Source organism: Cynocephalus volans, chromosome 4 (assembly GCF_027409185.1).
Source record: "Cynocephalus volans isolate mCynVol1 chromosome 4, mCynVol1.pri, whole genome shotgun sequence".
Classification (NCBI taxonomy): Eukaryota; Metazoa; Chordata; class Mammalia; order Dermoptera; family Cynocephalidae; genus Cynocephalus; species Cynocephalus volans.
This window is the reverse complement of record NC_084463.1, coordinates 118,575,216-118,593,966: the sequence shown is the minus strand read 5'-3', so window position 1 is coordinate 118,593,966 and position 18,751 is coordinate 118,575,216. Positions and strand designations below refer to the sequence as shown.

The 18,751-nt window shown below is 36.5% G+C and overlaps 1 protein-coding gene across 7 annotated transcripts in view; it reads left to right on the top strand.

The window, feature by feature from the left end:
- Positions 1–412: 412 nt before the first annotated feature.
- Positions 413–18,751, top strand: part of UEVLD (UEV and lactate/malate dehyrogenase domains) — a 51,050-nt gene continuing 32,711 nt past the window's right edge. For 4 of the 7 annotated variants that reach the window (XR_010023375.1, XM_063093126.1, XM_063093125.1 and 1 more), the window contains exons 1-4: positions 413–500; positions 7,847–7,931; positions 11,122–11,187; positions 16,279–16,442. Coding sequence is in view for 6 of the 7 variants with exons in the window: in XM_063093126.1 (XP_062949196.1) it covers positions 459–500; positions 7,847–7,931; positions 11,122–11,187; positions 16,279–16,442 (357 nt within the window). In the remaining variant the exon portion in view is untranslated. Of the gene's footprint in view, positions 501–1,186; positions 1,261–7,846; positions 7,932–10,062; positions 10,146–10,551; positions 10,602–11,121; positions 11,188–16,278; positions 16,443–18,751 lie in introns of those variants that run through there. The other 3 variants (XM_063093127.1, XM_063093128.1, XM_063093131.1) reach the window with 3 other exon arrangements.

The window sequence follows — 18,751 nt, the reverse complement described above, 5'->3', positions numbered from 1 at the left end:
ATTACCTCCTCCTTCCTAAATCCAACTACAATTTTCGGTCTTGATCTTTTCCGATTCTCTGTTGAACTTAACTCTCTTCTAGAAACTCTCCTGAGGGACACCGCGTGTTGCTTCTACCTCTTTTACTGCTTCTACTCGGGTCCTTCCTATTCCTCTACATAGATGTCTCCAAGTGTCCTTCCAGCAAGCTGAGTCGTGGCATCCCTGCTGCCTACGCGTCTCTGGCCGCTCTACCGTCACCTGCCTGCTCAGGCTCCACTCTGCAGGAGCCTTGTGACTCCGGGCGGAGCCGCGGCTGAGCCTGCGGCGCGGACCGGGGCGGAATTTCGAGTCTGGGAAGGGGTGTGGCCTTGGACAGCGCTGGAGGTTTGGTCCTCGGTGGCTTCCGTCCTGCGGCGAGTCAGGAAGTAGGTCCAGGGGCTGGCATCGTGGAACCTGGCTGCGGGACCGGGCTGGAGATGGAGTTCGACTGCGAGGGTCTGAGACGGCTGCTTGGCAAGGTGCGGACAGCCCGCCGGGCCGGGTCTGGGGCCTCGGGCTCTGGGCCTCTGGGTCTGGGGGGGGTGTCTCCGCCCCTGGCCGGGCAACCTCCTTTTTGCCTTTCGCGGCTTGTCTTGGGGCTTAGATCCGGGGGCGGACTGATGTGAAGTCGGCTGTGAGCGTGGCCCCAGGAAGGCCGCGGGCGTCGTAGGCCCCACCTCCCTGCAGAGGCCTGGGCTCTGGCTCCTCCCGCGACCCTGAGGTCCCCTAACCTCCACCCGATGTGAGTCCTTCTCACGCCACCAGCTTCACTGGCCTCAAACACCTCCCAGCACACGCTACCCCTGTAACCACGCCTTTCTCTCCTTTGAAATGGCCTGCTCCCCCCCCCCTTTTTTCTTGAATTGCAGTGCTCATTTTTTTTTGTAAGACACAACTCAGAATCACTCCCTGCAAGGTTGAATCACTTCTTTCTTTCTACCTGCTTTCAAAAATACCGATCATCACATTGTAGAGTAATTATTTATGTACAAATCTTACTCCTTTACAGACATTTTTGCCTGCAGAGACTGTTTTTTGTATTCCCTCTGTCTAGCACTATGCCTAACAACAATGTTGGTGCTAAATAACTGTCCGGTGAATGAAATATCTAAGTAGATTTAGGAATGAAGACAGAGCTTGAAGGCCCAGTAGAGATCCTCCTAAGGTTGTAAGGTTGAGAAGTGGGAGGACTGAGCGGGAAGACTCTCCTCCAGGGACCTGACTTGCACGAGTTTCCAGGTCAGTGTGTTCCCGAGACACCAAAGGTCCGTTTGCTCGCCGCTCAGTACGTCAATAGTTGAGAGACAAGTGTTGGCATAAGGAAAGATAGCCTTTGATGAGGAAGCTGGCAGACTGGGGAAATGGTGGACTTATGTCTCAAAGACTATCTCCGCCTCTCCCAAGTTTGCCAAGGGATTTCATAGGGGTCTGTGGTGGAAAGTTGATTCATGATGACTAAAGCGGAGACGTGCAAACGGGCTTGAGTGTTTCAGATAATTGACAAGGAACTTCCCAGGTGGGAGCTGACCATCCTCATACTTCTCCATGGGTTCAGTTCTGGTTTTTCTCAAATAAGATCAGGTTAGTAAGGTAGTAAAGAATGGCCATCTGGGTTAATAAGTTTTCTCTAATTTTTTGTGTACAATGTGAGAGCAAGAGTCGTTGTGGCCTGGCAATTAGCTGCAGACTGTGTGGTTTGGGTTACAGGGGAGAGCAAATTTTAAATTCAAAGATTTAACAAAACGGAGTCACTTCTGTTCAGGCTGTTACAAGTAGGCACTTTCTGACCTCTTAGTCAAGGCTCTCTTATTCCCCGCCAGTGTAAACTCTAAGGAAATCCCCCTTTTCATCTGTTTCCTAGGTAAGTGATTCTTAATGCTGCTTAAGACTTTCCCATGTGGAAACCATACATTAATGCCATTTTTGTGGGACTTGCTTGTGTCTTTCTTTGGTGGGGCAGTTTGCACACCTATGGGAGGTTTGAAGCCCCAGGATTGAAATTATTTATGTAATTGATTTGAATGTTTTTATCTACTGAGACAGATGTAGGTCCTTTAGGACAAGAAGTATCAGCATGCTTAGGATTACTACCCTTTCTCCTCTTCAGAAAACATGAAATTAAAAGAACCCATCTATCAAGTTTTAATGTGGGCAGGATGATGGATTGTCCAATGGGAAGAATTGAGAGTAGAAAAAAGACTACAGCATAATTTTGGTGTAACTGGAATGAAGGAAAAAGACAAGAGAGAAAATGTTTTCTCAAGGGTGACAGTAGAAGAGTAGAAACCTTTTTAAAAAAAAATTATTATCAGTGCATAGCATAGAGTCTGGCACACAAGTTCTTAATGAGTATTTGTTGGATGTATGAGGGTACTTCAAAAAGTTCACAGAGAAATAAAATTAAAAGGTTAATACAAATCTTTCCATGAACTTTTTGAAGACCCCTTGTATAAATTAAGGAAACCAATCAGAGACAAGTCAGTCCAGCAAATATTTCTGAAGTTCCTTAGCCCTTGCACTAAGCAAATAACATAATAACTTAATATCTAGATAATAATTTTATTGCAAAAAAATCTCTTGAGAAGTGAGCAGTACATTAAAAATCAAACAACTGTATGGAGTAAGTGAAAAATTTTATTGAAAACAAATAAGAGAAAACCTAAATAAATAGATGTCCCAACTTAGTGGATGTGAAGATGTCAGTTCTCCCCAAATTGATCCATAGGTCAAAGTAATTCCAATCAGAATTCTAACGGGTTATTTTGGCAACCTTTCAAACTGATTCTAAAATTTATTTAGAAGGTCAGAAGACCAAGAATAATCTTGACGTTATTACAGGTCTGGGGACTTGCTCTACCAAATGCAATACTATAGAAATTAAGATTTAGGGTGCTGTTGGTGTGGGATAGACAGATTAACCAATGAAACAGACAAGAGGACTTAGAATCATAGTCACACATTTGGAAACACAATATAAAACAGAAGAGGCATTGCAGATAACTATGGAAAGGAGAATACAGGGACTAGTGATTATCCATATGGGAAAAAATGAAATTGTATCCTTAACTCACACCAAACATAAAAATTCTTGTGGATTGAAAACCTAAATGTAAAAGACAACTTTAAAACTTGTCAGGATAAATATTATAGACTCAGAATATGCAAACATTATTAAAACAAGACACAAAGACAGATAAATTTAACTATATTAAAATTAAGAATTTTTATATATCAAAAAACATCAAGAAGAGAGTGAAGAGGCAAGACTTAGAGAATATATCTGTAATGCACGTAACTGACAAAGCATTGGTATCCTGAGTATGTAAAGCATGCCTATAAATCAATCTTAAAACTAATAAATGGAAAATGGGGCAAAAGACATGCATAAGCATTAGAAAAAAAAAAAAAGGAAACAAAGAAATCAAAGTTTGCTGAATCCATTAGTAATCATGGAAAAGCAAATTAAAACCATGGTAAACATCATTTTTCCTCACTAGATTGGCATAAATTAGTATAAACACTGCTAGTAGTTAAATGGTAATTTAACCATTTTGGAAAACAATTTGGCCTTATTTTGTTAATTTGATTGTTTGTGTTCTATGTCCCTTCTACGTCTAGTTATATACCATAGAGAATTCTTAGTATTTGATATATGAGACAAGGGCAAGAATGTTTATAGCACAATTATTTGTAACTAAAAATGAGATAAAAATTAGAAACAACCCAAATGTTCTTTGACAGGATAAAAGATAATTTGCTGTATGTTCACACAATGGAAAACACTATTATTCAGCAGTGAAAATGAATGAACTGCAGCTACAGCATGCAACAATACAAATGAATCTTAGAAACACTGAGTGAAAACAAATTGAAGGTTATATACAAAATTACATTTTGATAAAGCCAAGAAACAAGGAAAACTAAACAATATATGAGGGTACTTCAAAAAGTTTATGGAAAGATTCATATTATCTTTCAATTCTATTTTTCCACAAACTTTTTGAAGTACCCTTGTATAAACAGTATGTTGCTCAGGGATACACACGTATAACAAAACTATGGAGGGAAAAAGCAAAGGAATGAACACACAATTCAGGTGAGGCAGCTGAATGGGAGAGAGAAGTACTCAGATGTACTGTTATTGTAAAGGTTCTAGGTCTGTGTTATCCAATATGGTAGCCACTAGCCACATGTGGCTACTTAAATTAACCAAAGTTAGGTAAAATTTAAAGTGGAGTTTCTCAGTCACACTAGACACATCTCAATTATTAGTAGACACATGTGGCTTCTGGGTATCATATTAGACAATGAACATATAGATAATTTCCATCATGGCAGAAAACTTTGGTGGACAATGCTTTTCTAGACCATAGGTAGATGGGTTGGTTCATTAATGTTCGCTTTTTTTTATTCTTTAAAATATGTGGGTGAACACACACACACACACACACACACACACACACACACACACACACACACACACACACACATATTCTTTAGTTTGTATTAAATGTTATATTTAGAAAAATTCTCTTCCTCCCTAATTCCTATTTTCCACTCTCCTGGCTAAGTTGCCTTGGACAAGTAGTTTAAGCTAGATTTTCTCACTCTAAAAAATGATCACATAGAACTTGATCTATAAGATTCATTCCTGCTAGTATTCCTCATTGTGTTCTACACTGGAGCAGTGTCGTACAAGAGTACCCTTAATGATCATAAATATCTATCTCCTGAGTAAATATACTGTAGTATATAGCATGTAAAGTTAAAATTTTATTAAACCTCAATTTTTCAGTCTTAATTACTTTATTATTTTATTTTTATTTATTTGTTTGTTCGTTTATTATTTATTTATTTATTTATTTATTAAAGATGACCGGTAAGGGGATCTTAACCCTTGACTTGGTGTTGTCAGCACTGCGCTCTCCCAAATGAGCTAAACTGCCATCCCTATATAGGGATCTGAACCCGTGGCCTTGGTGTTATCAGCACCATCAGCACCACACTCTCCCAAGTGAGCCACGGGCTGGCCTTAATTATTTTTTTACAAACAGTATAATTGCTTTAGTTTTAGAATCTCTTCGGTAACTCTTTAGTGAAGTACCTGTATCTTTAAGCACATGGTACTATCTGAGGCACATTTCCTTAAAGAATGTTATGCAGAATTCTCTTAGTGGTGTGGAAACAGTTGGAATCTATTTCTTAATATTAGACTAAGATGATAGTTTTTTATATATAGTGACAGTAACATTAGTATTTTCTTCAGGAGAGATAAAATAGGTCCTTTTTTAAATTTAAGGTGTGAAAAGGCAAATCAAATATTTGACTAGTAGTGACATTTGGGTTTTTAAGCCCCAAAGAAGAGCACTTTTGCCACCTTGTGACAAATGAACTTTTATAGCAGTTTCACAATTAAATCAATTCTTGTGTAGTTCTGTGCAGCTATTAATAATCACATTCTCAGAGGATGTTAAGGATGTAGAAAATAGCTTATAAGTGGAAAACAAAACAAAAATTGCTTTTATTTAGTAATAAGTATATTCCAGGTGAAAACAATGTAGGCTTTTGTACATTTGTGTAGTATTTGGAATTGGGATGACTTCATTCAACTTTGTTTACATTAAATAATGGACACCGAATCTAAGATTCACTTCGCCCATTAGTCTGCTATAGATATTAGTGATCAATTCTTAGTTTTGCTGTGGATCAAAATTGCTTTCAGTATCCACTCTACTCCTGTAAATTTGCCTATTTGTTAACTCCCATTGAAAGAATATAAATCAATTGAAGGCATACCCTGTGCTAGGTGCTCTGGGGAGATACAACAACGAGTAAGAGATGATTACTGCCCTTAAATTGTTTATAATTATAGGCTTTTTCTTCTGTCAAACTCGTCCCCATTTTAGAATGACCTTCCTCCTTCCCTCTAATTTTCTATACCATTTTAGACTCCAGGCTGAATTGTACATTCAACTCCTCCAGAAGGGCTTTCAGTAATTTAGATATGTTTTATGTTGATGCATTGTTTCCTGCCTGTACTTACTATTGTATGCATATTTTGTTTAATATCTCATTTTTACATATGTTGATTATGAGATCCACATATACACCTGTTGAAGTTGGTAGGCAATAGAGCTATATCTCTTTTGCAGCTGAAAAACTTAAGGCTCAGACATGAAACAGGATCCATTAGCAGCCATCCTCCATTTTCTCCAAATCGCCCCCAGTCCTAGGCACCTACTAATCTACTTTCTGTTTCTATGGATTTGTCTATTCTGGATATTTCATATAAATGGAATCATATAATATGTGACTAATTGTGTCCGGCTTCTTTCACTTAGCATAATGTTTTCCAGGTTCATCCATGTTGCAACATGTATCAATATTTAATTCCTTTTTTTGGCTGAATATGCCATTTTATGGATATGCCACATTTTATTTATCCATTTATGAGTTGATAGACATTTGGATTGTTTTCACTTTTAGGCTAGTATGAATAATGCTGTTATGAACAATCATGTAGAAGTTTTTGTATGGATATAGTTTTCGTTTTTCTTGGGTATATACCTAGGAGTGGAATTGCTGGGTCATATGGTTCTGCAGTTTAATCTTTTAAAGAACTTCCAGACTGGTTCCAAAGCAGCTACACCATTTTACTACTAGCAGTGGTTTATGTGAATAAGAGTGTAGGAGAGTTCTGATTTTTCCACATCTGCTTCAGCACTTGTTATTTTCATTTTTTGATCATAGCCTGGCTTTTGACTATAGTTTGAATCCTCCACCTTTTTTGTTCTTTTTCGAGATGGTTTTAGCTATTTTGGGTCCCTGAATTTCCATATGAATTTTAGAATTAGTTTGTAAATTTTTGCAAGAAAAAGCCAGCTAGCATTTTGATTGGGATTGTGTTCAATCTGCTGGGGAGTATTGCTATCTTAAGAATATTAAGTCTTCAGATCCATGGATACAGGATGTCTTTCCATTTTTATTTAGATCTATTTTATTACTTTCAACAATATTTTGTAGTTTTCAGGGTCTAAGTTTTGTACCTTATTGTTGAATTTATTTCTAAGTAATTTAATCTTTTTGATGCCACTGTAAATGCTATTTTTTCCCCAAATCCATTTTCAGAATGGTAAGAGACTCTTAATATACTTTTTAAAAAATGTTATTTAATCTTTACCACAAGTCTTAGGAGGTAGGTATTATTTCTCTTTGCAGATGAAGAAAGTAAGTTCAAATAAGTTAAATGATTTTGCCTGCAAGGCAACCAAGGTAGTATTTCTGAGAGGATATCTAGATGAGTGAGGAGGAAGTTCACCCAACCTGACTGCAAACCTTTGCATACTTTCGTTTCCCCTTTGAAACCAAGGTTGCAGTATACCAGGAGGGTGGGGAGGGGAAAGTCAAGTTATATCAAGAGAAAGAGGTTTTCAAGGAGAGTTGGATCTTGAATAGTGGTGAGTATCGATTCATCCTGCCTTATCTCTTAAGTCTTAAGGAGTTATTTGGAGGCAGTTTGATTTAGTGACTAAAGGCCCAGGTCCTGGGTTTCAGCTCTGGCTTCACCATTTAACTTGCTGTCTGACTCAGCAAGTTACATACTTTGATTCTCTTTCATTTTGTTCTGTAAAACAGCAGTTGTAAGATCTACCTACCTACCTACCTACCTCGTAGGGTTGTTGTTAAAAAAAATTAAAATGATATTCATGTAGTAAAGCTCAGAACCCAGGGCCTAGGACATAGTAAGGTTCAGTTAAATGTTAACTGTAATTCTTCTGTTGCTCATAGCTTTATTCTTATTCCATACTCGTTTTTCTCTTTTCAGTACAAGTTCAGGGATCTAACTATGGAAGAACTAAAGAATGTAAATGTGTTTTTCCCATATTTCAGATATTCCATCGACACTTATGGTAAGAATCGTATCCTCTAGTTTTTGCTGCATTATTTGAACTATTAATTGTTTGGTTCTAGAGAGCTGCCGAATCATAATTTCTCATTATTCTTTTTTATCCCCTCATTTGAGGTATACTTTCTGACTTGTGATTTCTGAGTAAATTTAAGTTAACACTATATATTGTATTAGTTTTCTATTGCTGCTGTAACAAATTACCACAAACTTAGTGGCTTAAAAAGAGACCCACAGATTTGCAGTCTTACAGTTCTGTAGGCTACAGGTCCAACAAATTTCTGTAGCTTAGAAGTTTGACTATGCTAAATCAAGGGGTCAACAAGTCTTTGTTCCTTTCTGAAGGTTCTGGGGTAGGATCTGTTTCCTTGCCTTTTTTAGTTTCTAGAAGTCACTCATATTTGTTGGCTTTTGGTCTCCTTCTTCCATCTTCAAAGCCAGCAATGTTGCATGTCTCTAACCGTTCTTCAATAGTCAAATCTCCCTTTGACTACAGCTGGGGAAGGTTCTCTGCTTTTAAGAACCAATGGGATTAGATTAGACCCACCCCAATAATATAGGAGGTGGGTATTATTTCTCTTTGCAGATGAGAAAATAACTTCAAAGAAGTTAAATGATTTTGCCCACAAGGCAAACAAGGTAGATTTAATCACATCTAAAAAGTCCCTTTGCCAAGTAAGGTAACATATTCACACATTCCAAGGATGAGAATATGGACATCTTAGGAGGGCCTTAATTCTGCCTACTGCACATATGGTTGATCCTAAATTATTAATAACAAAGTTTTGGTTATCTTGTTCACTTAATAGAGAAGATCTGGTTATTTAAGAAAGATTTTACTTTGTTATCTTTCAAAAATTTCTTACCACAACCCACAGTGGGAAATATATTTTATATCATGATCCCATATACACATAACTAAAATACTGTGTTCATTCTGGCATTTTCTCTTCTATTCCATCCCATTCCATTCCATTTAAAAACAAATGCTAGTTGAGACTCATTAAGTTGGTTTCAGGACCCGTGAATTAGTCAATATGCACAGTTTTGAAAAACTTCTTCATTCTACATGTGTGTTTTAAATTTGAATTACTTTGGTTAAGAAAATGTATCTAATTCAGATTTATATATTGGACATCTTGAGGAGTTATTGAAATATTGCTTGGGAACAGTCAATTGTATATGTGGAAGAAATTATTAGATTCTGATTAATCTGTGACTGGCCTCTTTTGATTAACACCTAGTTATGTGGTGCTGCATTAATGCCTAGAATTTCAAGGGATGTAATATACTTCCATATATGCTTCCAAATGTTTTATCTGTGTTATCTTATGTATTTTTTACAACCAAAACTGAGAGGTATTATTGTCTTCATTTTGCAGATATACTGAGGCTCAGAGAGTTTAAATGACTTGCTCAAGATTACACAGCTAATCAGGGATGAAGCTGGGGTTTGCACTGTCTTGCACTCTGTTTCCTCTTGTACAGTGTCTTTCTTCATCATATGGATTTGATGCTTCTTTGTACCAGTTAATTCTTATTCTGATTTCCCTCTGTCTAAAGAAAGCTCTGATGCCATTAAACCCTCAAACTGTAGGATTAATATTGTCAATGTACATTTTATTATTGGAGGAAATGACTGTCATGAATTATAATCGCTTATTTTTTTCTTAAATGATAAATACGTGAGGTAACACAATCATTTCTATTTTGGCTTTTTTAATAATTTGATTGGGCAATGAATATTCACACTTATAGTTTCTCTACCACATTTCTAGGTTATTCTGTGTCCCTGAGTAACAATCCTTGTTCCACTCCTCTTTCCATTTTAGTTTTTGCCATGGAGTGATCCCTTTACCCATTGTTACCTTTCAGTCCTATAGTTTGAAGTAAATGTTTGTACTTTACCCTTGCGTTTTCTGTGTCAGCCTGTGCTGTGGTCTGAATGTTTGTGTCCCCCTAAATTCATATGTTGAAATCCTAACCCACAAGGTGATGGTATTAAGAGGTGGGGCCTTTGGGAAGTTCTTTGGCAGAGCTCTTATGAATGGGATTAGTACCTTTATAAAAGAGGCTTGAGAGAGACCCCTTGCCCCTTCTACCATGTGAGGACACAGCAAAAATACAGCTGTCTGTGAACTAAGAAGGAGACCTTCACTAGACACCGAATCTGCTAGCACCTTGATCTTGGACTTCCCAGCCTCTGGAAGTGTGAGAGGTAAATTTCTGTTGTTTGTAAGCTACCCAGTTTATGGTATTTTGTTATAGCAGCATGAACATACTAAGACAGCCTGTTTTCCTCTTTTCCTTTTTTAATAGGTCATCAAATCTATTTAGAATTTTTTCTTACTCTGCCCAAATAGTATAGTTAATGAGGTACTAAAAGGATTGCATTCCAAGGCAGTTTGATTGTTTGAAACCAAAGGTAGTGTTTTCTGTATTCAGTTCTAAGATTAAAGCATTGATTTTGCCATCAGTATGTCCTATTGTTGATGGGAATGCTGAGATTTCAAGGACAGGAAGGTTGAGAATAATGGAGTTAGGGCTGGCTGGTTAGCTCAGTTGGTTAGAGGATAGTGCTGATAACACCAAGGTCAAGTATTCTATCTCTTTACCAGCTAGCTGCCCAAAAAAGGAGAGAGAGAGAATAATGGAGTTAGAGAAACCAAAGAAGGTAATTATTGATCTTTCTAAAAGGTTGCTTTAATAATTAAAGCTAAATTGTTTTTCTGATTATAAAAGTGATTATAACTGATTTGTTACATGTGACAATTATTTAATGATATCCCTGCATTTTGTAGTACTTTCTTATTAAGGGTTTTCACATTATCTCATTTGATCCTATGACAACTTTGTGAAGTTGTCTTATTTTTATCACACAGATGACAAAACTGAAGATCAAAGAGATTAAAGTAAACAAAAGTCACACATCTTTAAGTGGGGAAGGTGGGCCTAGAACTTGGGATTTCAGTATCAAAGTCCTGTGGTTTTTCAGCTCCCTCACTGCTTTCTTAGTAAACAACATGGAGTAATTTTCCCTTGTTGACAAATTTAATGATTCCTAGATGATGGTATTTAGCGATTGTGTGGTATGGGGGGTGATGCATGCATGCGCACATGCGTGCACTTACACACATTGATACAGTTCTTCCTATTTCTGATTGCACCATCTGGGGCTTTTTTTTCCTTTCCAGTTTTTAAAGACAGTTTGCAGAAAGACCTGCTGAATTTTACTGGCACTATTCCTGTGATGTATCAGGGTAAGTGTAGAACTTGAGAAAATGTGGGAGTTTTCTAAAAGAGCAATTTGGTTAATAGGAATGTGCTTTTGTTTATGCCATAACAGTCTTAAAGTATTTTTACATGTGTACGATCTATACAGAACCTAATAGGATCTGGCAGGATGCTGTCCCAGTCAAGAAAGGCCTAGGAATTTGGTTAGAGTGCGGCCCTATCATGCCAAGGTCACTTGGATCCCCATACCGGCCAGCTACCAAAGAAAGAAAAGAAAAAGAAAGGCCTAGGATTAATGTCAAGTTCAGTTCAGTTCCACAAATACTTACTTATTGTCAACTGTGTTCCCGCTACTCTGGTAGATTCCAGGGTACAGGGGAAAGCAAGACAAACGTAGGCCCGCTCTTGAGGAGAGTTATCTGTTTTCCTTAGCAAAGTGCAGGGGTCCCACCTTTTTCTCCATTACATCTATGTTTGGTCCCCTCCTCTTCCTTCTGTGATATAGCATTATCCTCACTCCATAGGTGAAACTGAATTTTAGCCTGGTCAAGTGATTTACCTAAGACCGCACAGCTAGTGTTAGACTGAAACTTCAGACTCCAGTAGGAAAAATTTAAACGCAAGTGTTATTAAAAGTCAAAGAAGGCAGCACATTTTAGGATGAGCTGACAGGTTAAAATAGCTAAGTGTTTGCCTAAAAAAAATAAGAAAAAAAAATCACTAACTTTCCCTACATGTAACTCTTCCTATTTGTCCAGACCTACTTCCTCCTATATTAGTAAGAACTAACCTTTCCAATAGGTATCATAAGAGGTTGCTTATATAGTATTATTTGAAGAACACCAGTGAAGGTTTGGACCCAGAATATTTCTCTGAAGTAGTGCCTGCAATCCCAGCATTAGAAATTCATTTTCTTCTAAAATGCAAATAATACCAGGAAGGATAACATTCAAAATCATTAATACGCAGTGTTGTGCTTATAGGAAATTCCCAGTAAATATCTATTGAATGATTGAGTTGGTTTATTTGATTACTGATTGAAGTGCTTAAAAATAAAAGAGTTTACTGAACATTGGAAAGAGAAGGTATACTGAAAAAAGGGCTGAAGAGCATCTGGAAACCAAATAGGGAGAGAACAGTGGAACTTGCTGTCTTTTAGAAATGGTTCAGCATTGTACAATGGGAATGTATGTCCCAAGAGACACCAGGAAGCTGCATTTTGGCAGACTTTCAAAGTAGGCGCTTCTTTATGGTGGTTCCTAGACTATTGCAAATCCTCCTTAATTCTCCCCACCTCCCAGCCCATGACTTATTGCTGGAGGTGCACTCAGGTTTTGTTCTGCCTCTGTTCATGTCCCACCATGACAACTCCCTTAGCACCGGGTAAGCATTAGGAAATGCATAGGAATTTAGTTTATTGTCATTTATAGGAATGTGGCTGGTGATGGAAGCAGCTAGCCATGGGCTCTGTGCAGAGACTGTGGAATGAGGCAGCAGAACAGATAGAGCTTATTTTTCTTTTCTTTACTTGCTCCTTCCTCTGCCATGCTCTCAGACTGTTTTCTGGCTGCCTAGAACTTTACTCAGACCTTGTATTCTGCATTTATCTTGGTGAGATGTTAGAAAGAGAGGGAAGGGAAGCGAAAAGGGGAATACGGAGAAGGAAAGGGAAAGGAAAGGAAACTGATTAAAGTAAGTCATTCTGAGGGATAAAGGACAATTTTACCTACTCCAGTGATTTCAAGGGTAGTTGTATTTTAGCAGAGGAGCTTATGAATTTAAATGAATCACTGCTTAGTAGCATTTCAGTTTCTAGGACAGTGTGTGGAGGTAACATGAAGACAGAAAGGTTATCTTAATTCCATCAGTAAGGTGCCCCTCATTGGTACTGTGCCTTTCCTAGAGCCATGGAGGTACATCATTGATTCTTATCTGGGATCTTTCCCAAGGTAGTAATGATATCTACAGTGCCCTTTTTTTGCAGTACTTTTTTTTTTTACTTTGCTTTTTACTAGAATTATATCAACTCAGTGTGAATGCACACTAATTATTTCCTGCTGATCAGAAGGTCAGAATATATTATCTTTCTCATCTGTAAAATAGGCCATTAATAGAGCCTACCTCATAGAGTTGTGAGGCTTAAATGAATTACAATAAGTAAAGCTTTTGGCATAGTGCCTGACACTATGTGCCCAATAAATGTTAGCTATTATTATTTGTCTGCTTTTATTACTGTCTTTTAGGTAACTGTCATTAGTATAATGATAATACATGCTTATGCTAAAAAAAAATTTAAACAGTTGAGACTGGATGAGGTTAAACCTGTATCTAACCTCTCCCCCTGTCCTATTCCCCAGATGAAACTTTTGTTAATATTTCCTTATTATTTCTTATCCCTCCAAGATTGTGTTAAGGTCATGACGTCACCTTTTCTTCATATACTCATTCTTTAGAGATGTGTATCATCTTAATAATCTTAACTTTATGTACATATAACTTAAATTATATTCTTACAACAAAATTACTTTAAATCTGAGGACTCTCTACCAGGAGTTCTGACTCTTTGGTGATGAATTACTAAAAGCTAAATGGATAAGGTAGGAAGCAGAGTATTTGCTGATGGAAAAGATGGAAGGAAGAAGAGACTAGTGCACACCAGTAGTGAAATATTACCAGTTAGACATAGGAATCAGGGTCACCAGGTGCTTTTCTAGGCATGGGCTGATAAAGTGCATGAACGTTACTGGGGAGGGGCATTGATGGAGGCATCAGATCCTTGATCAACCAGGGTATACCTTCAATAGATATTTCTTTCCTTTTCTTTGATATGTATTGATTAATACAGAAAGTAGGTCCATCGGGTTTGGGCTACTATTCCATGTATATTAGGAGTCATCTGCAGAAAAAATATTTTTGAAAGCCTGGAACAGTGGCTTTCAAATCTTTTGACTATAACCCACGGTAAGAAATACTTTTATATAGCTAGCTATATATGTGTGTGTATATATAAAACTACCTGTCACACAATCTATTTTCTGTTCAATTCCACTTAAAAATATTATTGTTTGATGCCCATTAATTAATTTCATGATCCATTTATTGTGATCAGCAGTTGAAAAACCCTAGTCTGGAGTTTATCACACATTTGACAGTAACTTCTGGAGAGATGTGATGGTGCGTCTCAGAACCTGGCAGTCACTTTTTGGTGCTATGATTACATGACTTGATAGTCATAGGTTTATCTGTGGATCAACAGCTGTGGGTAGGCCCACACTCATATTGTAAATACTTAGACAAAAACAGAAGAGAAGTACGGTTTTGAGAATGGCTGATATAAAATTAGTACACCGTCCAGATATTACAGACATTTTTATAATGTACTGATTTTCAATCCTGGCTGCACATTAGCATTATATGATAAACTTTTTAAAAATGTTGTCGTGACTCCATCCCATTGAATCAGAAGCTTTGGGGGTGATATATTTTAATGTTCCTTAAGTGTTTCTAATGTGCAGACATGGCTGAGTATCATTTTGGTTAGGGGAGGAGGAAGCAAGATAAAAAAAGTAGCTTTCAGTAGAAGGAGGATTTCCTTAGTAAGAAAGAGATTGTAGTGAAAAAGAGAACTATTTATTATTTTTATCTGGCCTACTTTCAAAATGAGTTTGAGGTAAAGTACCCTTTTTAGTACTTACCATGTCATTCACTGTTTAGTACATTTTACATACATTAGCTAATTTCATTATGACAACTCTATGAGATAGGAACTATTATTATTCTTTTATAGAGGGAGGAATTGAGGCACGGAGAAGTTAAGTAACTTGCCTAAAGTCATAGCTAGTTATATGTGGAATTAGAATTTGAACCTAGGCATTCTTGCTCCTGAGCAGACTTGTTCTTAAATATGGTGAAAGACATGCAATAAGACTATGAAAGCCGTAATAAATATCAAGAGATATAACAGAACAGCTAATGTAATTTATCAGATTTCTAGTCTAAGGTTAGAGAGAGTTGTACTCATATTAGATTTAGCTTTGGGCTTCCTGATAACCAAGGCAATCAGAGATTTTGTCTCTCAGTAGGCATGGCCTACATGGTTAAAATTGGGAGAGCATACATTCAAGTTCCTATCTCACCTCTGTTCTTACGTATTTTCTTTTCACCTTGTTATAGTTATTTATAAGGCCTACTTCTTCTTAAAATGAGGATACTGAAGTGCTACCAAAAGGTGGTATTTATTTTAATGTTTCCAAAAGATGCATAGACCATTTGCTTCAAAATCTTCTGGAGTGTGTAGGTGTGGGTGTGTGTAAGATTGTTTAAGTGCAGATTTGGGGGTCCCATCCCACATCAACTAAATCTCAATCTCTGGAGGTAACTCCCAGGAATCTACACGTTTTTCAGGTTCTTTGGGTAATTCTGATGTATACTAAAATTTAAGAGTCACTGGACAAGGTGACTGTTAAGGTTATTTTCAGCTCTAAGTTCTATATATCTAACTTAGCTTGTGTATTATAGTTTGAGCTCCTTGAGGGCAAATATCAAACTCAGTTTGGTTCATTCATTCATTTTTCTTTTTTTTTTCGTTCTTTTTCATATAAGAAACTTTTATTAAGCAGCTAATATATTAGGCACTGTACTTGATGCTGGGGATATAGAAATGAATGAGACAATCCTCTCTAGAAGTTTACAGTGTAAAAGGAAAACAGACCTGTAAACAAATAATTTCAATATGGAATAAGTACAAAATAGAGTTATTCACTACCTTTCAAGGAAGGTGTAATATCTCTCCTTGGGTGAGGCAAAGAAAATTACATAGAGAAGATTTTATATACCAAATTCCTGGCACAGTAGACCCTGTAAATATTTAGTGAATTGAATTGGATGAGCTGGCCATTGTCTCAATTAAATTTCCTCAAGTTTTATACTAGCACTCTACTAGGAACATATTTCCAGTGTGAATATGCATGAAATGGAGGACGTAGGCCTTGATTTACATTATAATCTTTTATATATAAACTTAGCTAGACTGTATGTTTAAGATGCAACCTAGCTATATCATAACTATCTGTATGCTTCATAATTGTTTGAAGATGTGTTTATTTTGTCTCAAATAGGTAATACATATAACATACCAATTCGTTTCTGGATTTTGGATTCTCACCCTTTTGCTCCCCCCATTTGCTTCTTGAAGCCAACTGCAAATATGGGAATCGTAGTTGGAAAACATGTGGATGCTCAAGGCAGAATATACTTGCCCTATCTCCAAAACTGGAGCCATGTAAGATCGATTTGGATTTTATTTAAAAAGTTTTTATTTTTCTGAATATTTATCTTTGATACTGATGGTACAAAAAAGTAAAATACTGCCTTTTCTTTCAATGGTATTCTTCATGTGGTCTTTAAAAGTAATTTGAAGCTGGCTGGTTAGCTCAGTTTGTTAGAGTGGGGCATTATAACACCAAGGTAAAGGGTTCGATCCCTGTGCTGGCCAGCTGCCAATAAAATAAAATAAAATAATTTAAAAAATAAAATAAAATAAAAATAAAATAAAATGAAAAAGTAATTTGAAATTGAGCTCTCTAGGGTCACCCAAGTCCCATTACCCGGATGACAACAGCTGCCCTCTCCAGGTCTAGGAGCCAACTGTTGTTTGCTCCCTGTCTTTTTACAGTTGTTTGCCTCTTGAGAAAGCACATGAAAAGCTAGCAGCAAGATATTAGGACAGTATTTCCTAGTCGCTCCCTATTAAAGGTTTCTATGTTTTATATATATATATGTAGTTTTGCCTTTTTTTGACCTTTATGTAAGTTAAATTATACTGTATGTCTTCTGTGGCATGCTTTGTTTCAACCTAGCGTTAAGTTTAAAAAATTTATCCACATTGATATATGTAACTGTAGTTTATTTGTTTTAGAAGTCCTCATGGTATGCAATTTTGTATTCTGAATTTCTAATCTACCGTTATGCTGAAGATTTCTCCATGTTAAACTGTTTTCAAAATATATAGTTTTTAATGGTTGCTTGATGGTCCAGCATAAGGATATTACATAATGTATTTATAAATTTCTCTATTATAAGAAATTTAATGATGCACATCCTTAAATATAAATGTTTGTGTGTATCTTATTTATCTAATAATTTCCTAGTAATAAATCTCTAGGAATAGAATTATTGTATCAAAGGCTTTAAATATTTTTAAGTTTTTCTTATATATTGCCATATTGGCCTCCAAAAAGGTAGACAAAATGTTGTATTTCTACCATCCATAGAAATCAGTGTAGCAGGATTCTTATTTTCAGTACCCTTGCTCTAAAAGAAGATATTATCATTAAAACAAAACAAACCCAGGGCCGGCCCATGGCTCACTTGGGAGAGCGTGGTGCTGACAACACCAAGTCAAGGGTTAAGATCCCTTTACCAGTCATCTAAACAAACAAACAAACCCTTGTTTATCCCTATACATTGACTTAGACAGATGTGTAGTATGTTCCCATTTTTGTAAGTAATTGAAAATTTTATAAAAATAATTTGTAATATATGTGCCGAGAAAGTTGTAGGACTGGAGAACAGGGGTATGTCAGAGTCAAGAAAGGTTGAGTAAAGGATGGCATTAGGAGTATCACTTCTTATTTTATAGACATCTTATAAAAAGGTGTGCAGTGATGGGCCCATTTTACTTTGTTTTTATGGTTTTCTATATTTTTCATATATAAAATCTTTAAAAAGAAGATTAAAAGGAATAGAAAAAGTACACATACCACATTATCAGTAATGGAGTGACTTTTTACTTTATGAACTTGTACATTATTTGCATTACTTGATGATTTAAATAAGACTACCAGTTAAATGTGATAAGTAGGGCATAATAAACATTTATCAGGTGAAAGGACAAAATGGTGTCTTATTCTTAATTTTCAGTTATTTGGTTATTTGAGAAATTGAAATCTTTTTATGTATTTATCAGTCATGTATATTTCTTCCTTTTTGAATTGTCTGTTTATCTCCTTCATCCTCAAACAATATTTTGACATCTGTACCCTGCTGCGGGAATTCACGTATTCTCTTTCTTCTCTTTGGTTTTCTTTAGCATCTCTTTTTATAGCTTTTTCTTTGCTTGTTTGTTTAATAAATACTTGGAGATAGTCATACAATCAAGTTGAGGTTGTGCTTGATTTCATTTTAGACACTATTGATTTCCTTTTACTTTTCTGACCATCTTTATTATAAGCTAAATCTAGACTTTAAAAACATTACATTACTTGAATTGCCCCATATAAAAGTACTGCAGTACATGTGCAATTGGAATTACAATTATGTAGTATAATTTTATAGGACTTTGGAGCTAGAAGGAATCTAGAGGTCATCTAGGGCAGGAATTGCAGATGGTTTCACCGAGAGATTCAGAGAGGGCTGCGTTAGGACTATGGAATTTTGTTTGAACAGTATAGTGGTTTTGTTTTACTTTGCTCTGTTTTGTTCTTAATATGAATTTGAATGCTTGTAGGCATGCTCTTTCCAATTTGCCACAGTAACCATCTCTCCAGATTTTCTTATGCTTGGCAGCTTCACTTATCTGCCTGGTCCATG